The sequence below is a fragment of the Tachysurus fulvidraco genome, chromosome 26, assembly GCF_022655615.1.
Source record: "Tachysurus fulvidraco isolate hzauxx_2018 chromosome 26, HZAU_PFXX_2.0, whole genome shotgun sequence".
Classification (NCBI taxonomy): Eukaryota; Metazoa; Chordata; class Actinopteri; order Siluriformes; family Bagridae; genus Tachysurus; species Tachysurus fulvidraco.
This window is the reverse complement of record NC_062543.1, coordinates 14,449,554-14,457,053: the sequence shown is the minus strand read 5'-3', so window position 1 is coordinate 14,457,053 and position 7,500 is coordinate 14,449,554. Positions and strand designations below refer to the sequence as shown.

Here is a 7,500-nt window from a genome sequence, read left to right as displayed (position 1 = left end):
TCTCTGTGTTTCTCTCTTTCTCTCTCTCTTTCTCTCTGTGTTTCTCTCTCTCTTTCTCTCTGTGTTTCTCTCTGTGTTTCTCTCTGCCTCTTTTTCTGTCTCTTTCTCTCTCCCTCTCTTTTTCTCTCTCCCTCTCTTTTTCTGTCTCTTTTTCCTCTCTTTTTCTGTCTCTTTTTCCTCTCTTTTTCTGTCTCTTTTTCCTCTCTTTTTCTGTCTCTTTTTCCTCTCTTTCTCTGTCTCCCTCTCTTTCTCTGTCTCCCTCTCTTTTGCTCTCTCCCTCTCTGTCTCCCTCTCTTTCTCTGTTTGTCTCTCCCTTTCTTCTTGTCTCTCTCTCTTTTTGTCTCTCTCTCTCTCTTTCTCTGTTTGTCTCTCTCTCTTTCTGTCTCTCTCTCACTCTCTTTGTCTCTCTCTCTCTGTCTCTCTTTCACACACACAGACACACACTTACTTGTAAGACGACAGAGCTGTGTGTGTTACTGGTGAAGAATCGGGTGTTGCCCGTCTTGGATGCCTGCAGGTGGGCGGAGAGCCCCATCTCACCACAGCCAAGAGACACCTTCATGTGCGCATCATCATCCTCCACCAGGGATCTACAGACACCAAGGAAGTTGATTAGTATAAAGAGTGAGACATTGTAGATAATAGTGACAGCGCTTGACTAACATGTCATTCAACCACTCAAGTACAGTTAGATAATATACCATGATAATGACACCAAAAATAGCTGGAGTACCTCCACCTCATGTCAGAAGGATGGTAATTACAAGCTTCCAACTTTTATAAAAGTGCAGTACAGTTCAGGGTTCTAGCTGAAGACTGTGTTTGACACCTTTACTTTCTCAGGGATGATGCACATCTACTGTCAGCTAAAGGAACAATCTCATCTGGGTTACCTCCATATGCACATCCTGTCACACAGCAAGCTGCTGGTCTGGCCTTCATCGGTCTTGGTTTTCCAGATCGGTATTTGTTATCTAACTGTGTGAGAAGATTGTTTAAATTCTATAGATAAATTCTTGGAGTTAACAGAGTGATCCAGTCTCAACATGATACAACATATAATGGGTAAAACTGCAGATGTGTGGCCTATGAGTATCATTCCCATCGAAGGGGCAGATGTGTGGCCTACGAGTATCAGTCCCATCGAAGGGGCAGATGTGTGGCCTACGAGTATCAGTCCCATCGAAGGGGCAGATGTGTGGCCTACGAGTATCATTCCCATCGAAGGGGCAGATGTGTGGCCTACGAGTATCATTCCCATCGAAGGGGCAGATGTGTGGCCTATGAGTATCATTCCCATCGAAGGGGCAGATGTGTGGCCTACGAGTATCAGTCCCATCGAAGGGGCAGATGTGTGGCCTACGAGTATCAGTCCCATCGAAGGGGCAGATGTGTGGCCTACGAGTATCAGTCCCATCGAAGGGGCAGATGTGTGGCCTACGAGTATCATTCCCATCGAAGGGGCAGATGTGTGGCCTACGAGTATCATTCCCATCGAAGGGGCAGATGTGTGGCCTATGAGTATCATTCCCATCGAAGGGGCAGATGTGTGGCCTATGAGTATCAGTCCCATCGAAGGGGCAGATGTGTGGCCTATGAGTATCAGTCCCATCGAAGGGGCAGATGTGTGGCCTATGAGTATCATTCCCATCGAAGGGGCAGATGTGTGGCCTATGAATCTGCCAGTCCTAATGAAGAAGTTAGACTCGTGGCCTACAAACCCATCAGTCCCAGTGAAGGACATAGTGGTGTGGCTTATGGATCTGTCCCGATAAAGGACACAGAGGTGTGGCCTATGAACCAGGCAGTCTTCGTGAATGGGGTAATGGTGTGGCCTTTATATCTGCCTGGAACAGGTCAGTATCAGAAAGGGATGTGGTCCCTGTGCTCCACAGAAGGAGGCTTGGCCTGTGGAGTTCTTAGGCTTAATAAAATGGGAGAGTCATCTGTGACATTGTCTGTACAAATCATTTTCCTTCCCATAATGCAAACACTATATTGATTGAAATCAAACTGCTGGACAAATGTTAAATCAAACCGCATCGCCGACTTCTTATATCTATATTTCATACGTTGTCATCTCGGAAGCAGACGCAGGCCTCGATTCCTCACTAGTGATTAGAGCTGATGAAATGCAGCAAGATAGACTTGAAATCGACAGATGGTGCTATTGATGTCTTAGTTCCTTATGAATAAAGTCGGTCCTGCTCGAAGCATTACAGTATTACAGAGATAATGCCCTAATGATGTTAGCAAGGACATTTAATCCACATTAATCCTTGCATGGCTGCCTAGGGCATCGATACGGAGCCTTATCTTAAGTGAAGCTACGGGGTTCGGCATCATGACTCTTTCCCAACAAGCAAGGCTTTGGATCGATAACGTGGTTGTTGAAACGTGCTCATTTCTTCTCTGTACAATTTCATGTTTGACATTAAAGAGTGACTGCAACGATCTGCAGCCCTTAAGTGAAAGAGCATTAGGTTGGAAAACTGAGAAATAAAAGCTAGTGGCTATGATGCTTGAATTCAGGTGGCTGTATCATATATTTTTTAGTTAGCTTGCTAGCTCAAGAATAATAAATAAAACTAGAATGTACATTTCCTGAAGAAAATGTGAATGGTGCTTGCACTTGGCAAATCTCGGCACTCGGTTGCTAGGGTGAAATTTTAGGAAGTTCCCATTCAAATCTATGGGACTTTTTTGGCCACTTTTTCGTCCGCTGTGCGAACATCGTTGGTTGGATCGCTTATAAAAGTCATAGTACACCTCTGCTCAATGACACCTCTCCTTTGACACCTCATTCATGGGTCTAGGACAAAAGCTGCAGGACAATTTATACGCCGAAGTTTTGTCCGGAAGAAGAATATCTCAGTATGAAAGATAACAAGAATGTTGCTTTGCAAGCACCATTAATAATGACATTTGGGAGTGGTAAAGAGGACCTACCTTATTTTATTTCTAACAAATCTTGCTAAAAATATAGATTTATTTTCTATTATTAGACATATAAGTACTATACAGGACTATGGTACAATATGGTACCTTAACCATAGCCAAATCTTGGTATCGTGTCAAGGGCCATCTAAGTATGATATAAAGGAATTTCTTGTTGCACCGTAGGACAAATCTTGGTAGGACATAAAGGATTTCCTGTTTTGCTTCTGGACAAATCTTGGTACGGTGTAAAAGACTATCCTGGTATGGTTTAAAATACTTCCTTGTTGCACGATTTGACGAATTCAGTTTAGGCACAAAGGACTTTTGTGTTGCACTCCTGGAAATTCTCTTGGCTTGCATTTGCTCCACATGTAATACTGTTAAAGAATCCACTCAAAAGGTTTACTAGACACAAATACAATACTGACACCAATACGAGTAGGCATTTTGTAAAACTAACAAATATTCAATATAGGGTCAGCTCTATTGATTTAACATTACAGGATAAATAACGTATAACCAATAATCAGGGCACATGCCAAACAAACATAATTGCTGTGCTGTTGCTGAAGACCAAGTGAGACAGAAATTGAAAGGAAATATAAAGAAGGGGAATTACTCTGACGAGCTGAAGAGAGGCTGAAATGAAATATCTCTCCCTCTTTGCAAGTCACTCTATCCTACTCACCCACTGGGGCATTAGCACAACATATTCCTTTAATAATTCATCGTTAAGGGACACTCGCACCCAGACGGTCATTAGGAGGTGCAGGAAGGGTGCTGCAGGTAGTGGCCAAGAGAACATCTGTTATTAGCACCTACACACACACACGGAGACCTTGACACACTCCGCTTTTATTACCCAACATCCCTTTCAACTCAGCTGGAACGTTTCCAAGCTTGGGCACACAAACACACCTTTTGCTCTTTTCTTTCTTTCAACTCGAGGCGATGGGATGAGGTTCAACCAGCTGGGTCCATGTGTTCGCCAAGCAAAATGTCAAAAGTGTTTGATGATTGGCTTGTAAATGCAAATGAACACATAAAAAAAAATAAAAAAATCTCAGAGGGAACAGTGAGAGAGAGAGAAAGTCCATGAGCTTTCCTTGAGAAGGAAAACAGGCTTTTTCTAAAATCTCCTTCCTCGGTGGCCTATAGAACAAATAATCACGATAACGGTATTATATTTTTCCATCAGAAGATATACGACGAAGCCAAAATCCCTGACTTTCAATATTGGATGTTTAAGAAGTCCTTCACATCACCATGGTAACCATAGCTGTGGAGCTTGAGAGACTAGACAAACGCCTTATGAATATTTTAATATAAATCTGATCGTATACAGTGGAGATGCATGTGGTGAACAATCCAGCGGTCGATACATACATCATAAATAAATATACAATAACGTTTGTATGTTCTACAGAAATATTGTAGTGCTTGATTTGCTTCTGATTCAACGTGACCATTATTCAGTTTCACGTTGATACACAAAGTGTCTTCTGTTTAATATGCAAATAAACTTGTATACATGCATCTAGAATATTAGATCTGTAGATCTTTTTATTTATTAAAGGGCTAACATCCAGCGCATCCACCTTTACCAGACAGACAACGTTACGTAAACAGCTGCGACACTCAAGCACTCTCTACTTCATCTTGGTCACCATGACATCTCGCGTTTGATGTCCGTTTCACATGACACCGTTCAATAAACTCTCTCCTACTGCTCTTTCCTGTCTACCACTCCAAAAGTAAATAAAATGCTTTCCTTGCTTTGCCTGAGACACCTCCACCCAAACACTGGGGTTTTGTTTGCTCAAAATGGTTCAAAAGGATCACAAGAGCGAGGACAACAGTAGCGACGTCTTCCGTAGGACATTCAGAACACTTCCTAGATATTTCTCCAGTAATTTTTTTTTCTCTTCCCTTCATGAAATAGGATGAATAAGCCTCGCTTTGCTTAGTCATCATGATTTTGGACATTCATTAACATGTTTCATATTGCAAAAATCTAACACCAGGATTGTGAAGCATTTCTGGCTTATGAGGAAATGACTCACACATCTGCATCTTTCTGCAGGCTATCTACATGGGAGAAGCCAAACACATGCGAAAGGACATTTATACACGTGAGCTTTTGCAGACTACGGACCTTGTTTAAAGGGCCCGGCTTATAGTTGTCCTGTCATGTGAACCCACGACCTTTCTGCTCAGTAGTCCCAAGACTTACATCTTTGCGAATGCAGACCACATCCTCAACTAAACGGCATGAAAGATAATTGTAGCATTGCAAGCAGTTGGGGCTCTGGGTGCCTTGTGTACTATCTGGACTTCTTGGGTAACACAAGGTGCCATCATCCAAAAACTTCATGAAGAGGAATCCAACTGGAGCTGGAACATCTCTTAAAAAAAAAAAAAAAAAAAGAGAGACTCTAAAAGTCCAGTCGCTACTGCAGAACCTTAACGGCTAGGCTACCACAACTGGGACGTGTCTGCAGTCTTGGTGCACTTTGAGGCAAAACCTAGACATAATGATATACACAGGCACCTGGATATAAACTGTGACAGATCTTTAACATTTGGGGTACTTTAACCACACAGTGCTGTGGATTTGAACAGCTTGTCGAGTGAAGATTTTTCACATGGGCCTGATTGTACAAAGAAATCGTACACCAGGGGTCAGCATTTAAACGTGGCAACAGGCCAGTCGTTATCAGTGCTGTTCTCGTGGCCTGCCAACATGATTATGACTACGCACTCTTTGTGCCGTACACAGGAGTACAAGGCATCTCGGATTTTCTGTTTTCTAGTACAGATAGAATTGTCAAAGCTGCCATCATACACTAACACTATAAACAGGACCGTTTTAAATTAATCATTCATTTTCTACCGCTTATCCGAACTTCTCGGGTCACGGGGAGCCTGTGCCTATCTCAGGCGCCATCGGGCATCGAGGCAGGATACATCCTGGACGGAGTGCCAACCCATCGCGAGGCACCCACACACACACACACACACAACACGGACAATTTTCCAGAGATGCCAATCAACCTACCCTGCATATCTTTGGACCGGGGGAGGAAACCGGAGTTCCCGGAGGAAACTCCCGAGGCACGGGGAGAACATGCAAACTCCACACACACAAGGCGGAGGCGGGAATTGAACCCCCAACCTTGGAGGTGTGAGGCGAACGTGCTAACCACTAAGCCATCGTGCCCACCTCGTTTTAAATTTAAGAAATAAAAATGTAAGTATATCTCGATGATGCCGTTGAAAATTCGCAAAATATTCAAAACCATCGATATAAATATAAATAAGGTGATACGGTGAACTTGTGTCAAAGCTGGAACATGTACAGTATGTTTTAAATACATTCTAACATCTGTACTGCCTAGTATGGGTGCACACCGATTCTTCTGGTGCCAGCATCTCTAGTTGGAGGTGAAAATTAAATCCCTGTGATTCCTTTTATCACTGCAAGATTAAACACCTCTGTCCATGATGCTAGAGCTGAGTGTAAAGTGTGTGTGTGTGATATCAGTCATCCTCCATGCACTCACTTCCTCCCTCTCTCTCTCTCTCTCTCTCTCTCTGCTGCCAGAGTAATGATGAAGGAGGAAAAGACCCATTACATGATAAATGTGTTTTTAGAGGAATAATACAAGGTGTGTAAGAGAGTGGTTCTCGCACACAAGACATCCATTTTCTGTTACTTAATGGTGTATGAGGGCAAAGAAGTGACAAGAGAGGATGACACATGTTACCGTTATGGCAATTATGCTAAAATGGTTATGTGACAGCCAGTCAGCCGAGACGCGGTGATTTCGCACGTCTATATTCGAAGAGGAGGATGTCTAGCTAGGGTGCGCTAGCTTAGCTTGGACAGAGATGGCGTTTGAAATAAAGTATTTTTAGCGGACGGTTTCTTTGTGCTAATGAAGGAGCAGTGTATGAACGTGGATCCCATCTTTCTGCTTTGAATACACACTTCGAACAAGATACGACAGATTTAACAAATCGGCATACTTTTCGTTTTGAATTTCTTTAACATGGCGACCAGCAAAAAAACGATCACAGATGAACCGAGTCGAGAGTTTACCACACCGAGACGTTATTAATGTCTACCTCAGTACAGCTGCATTTGGGTACTTAAGAGTCCAACTTAGGTCATCATCTCTACATAAATAAATAAATAAATCAAATTTCTGAACGACACTCAATGTCTCTGAAGCGCTTCCTGTTTAGTTTTTATGAACAAAATGAGAAACCTTAAATGCTACCACTCTGAAAAAATCTCTTCTATTAAAAACTTCACAAGCAACAACGACAACAACAACTGCCTGACATAAAATCTCCAACTTTTCACAAAAATAAAAGTACCAGCCAAAATCCTAGCACCAAAACCAGAACAATATCCAGATATTCAAGATATTCCAGATATCAAAGTATATATTCAGCAAATCAATCCGAAATGTTAGAAAATTATACAGGAATAAAACTATTTTTAACAAACAAGCAAATTTTATTTTATTCACAAAAATTGTTTACAAATGATCT

General features: G+C 42.2%; 3 protein-coding genes across 11 annotated transcripts in view; 1 reads left to right on the top strand and 2 right to left on the bottom strand.

Annotated features, from left to right (window-relative positions):
* Positions 1-7,500, top strand: part of LOC113636638 (WD repeat-containing protein 87-like) — an 873,260-nt gene that overhangs the window by 416,508 nt on the left and 449,252 nt on the right. The gene's annotated exons all lie outside the window — the stretch shown is intronic.
* Positions 1-7,500, bottom strand: part of LOC113650946 (kinectin-like) — a 683,852-nt gene that overhangs the window by 381,100 nt on the left and 295,252 nt on the right. The window lies entirely within an intron of this gene.
* Positions 1-7,500, bottom strand: part of klhl13 (kelch-like family member 13) — a 38,652-nt gene that overhangs the window by 15,239 nt on the left and 15,913 nt on the right. For all 6 annotated transcript variants that reach the window (XM_047809409.1, XM_047809410.1, XM_047809411.1 and 3 more), the window contains one exon: positions 449-590. In XM_047809409.1, coding sequence (XP_047665365.1) covers positions 449-590 — 142 coding nt within the window. The remainder of the gene's footprint in view (positions 1-448; positions 591-7,500) is intronic.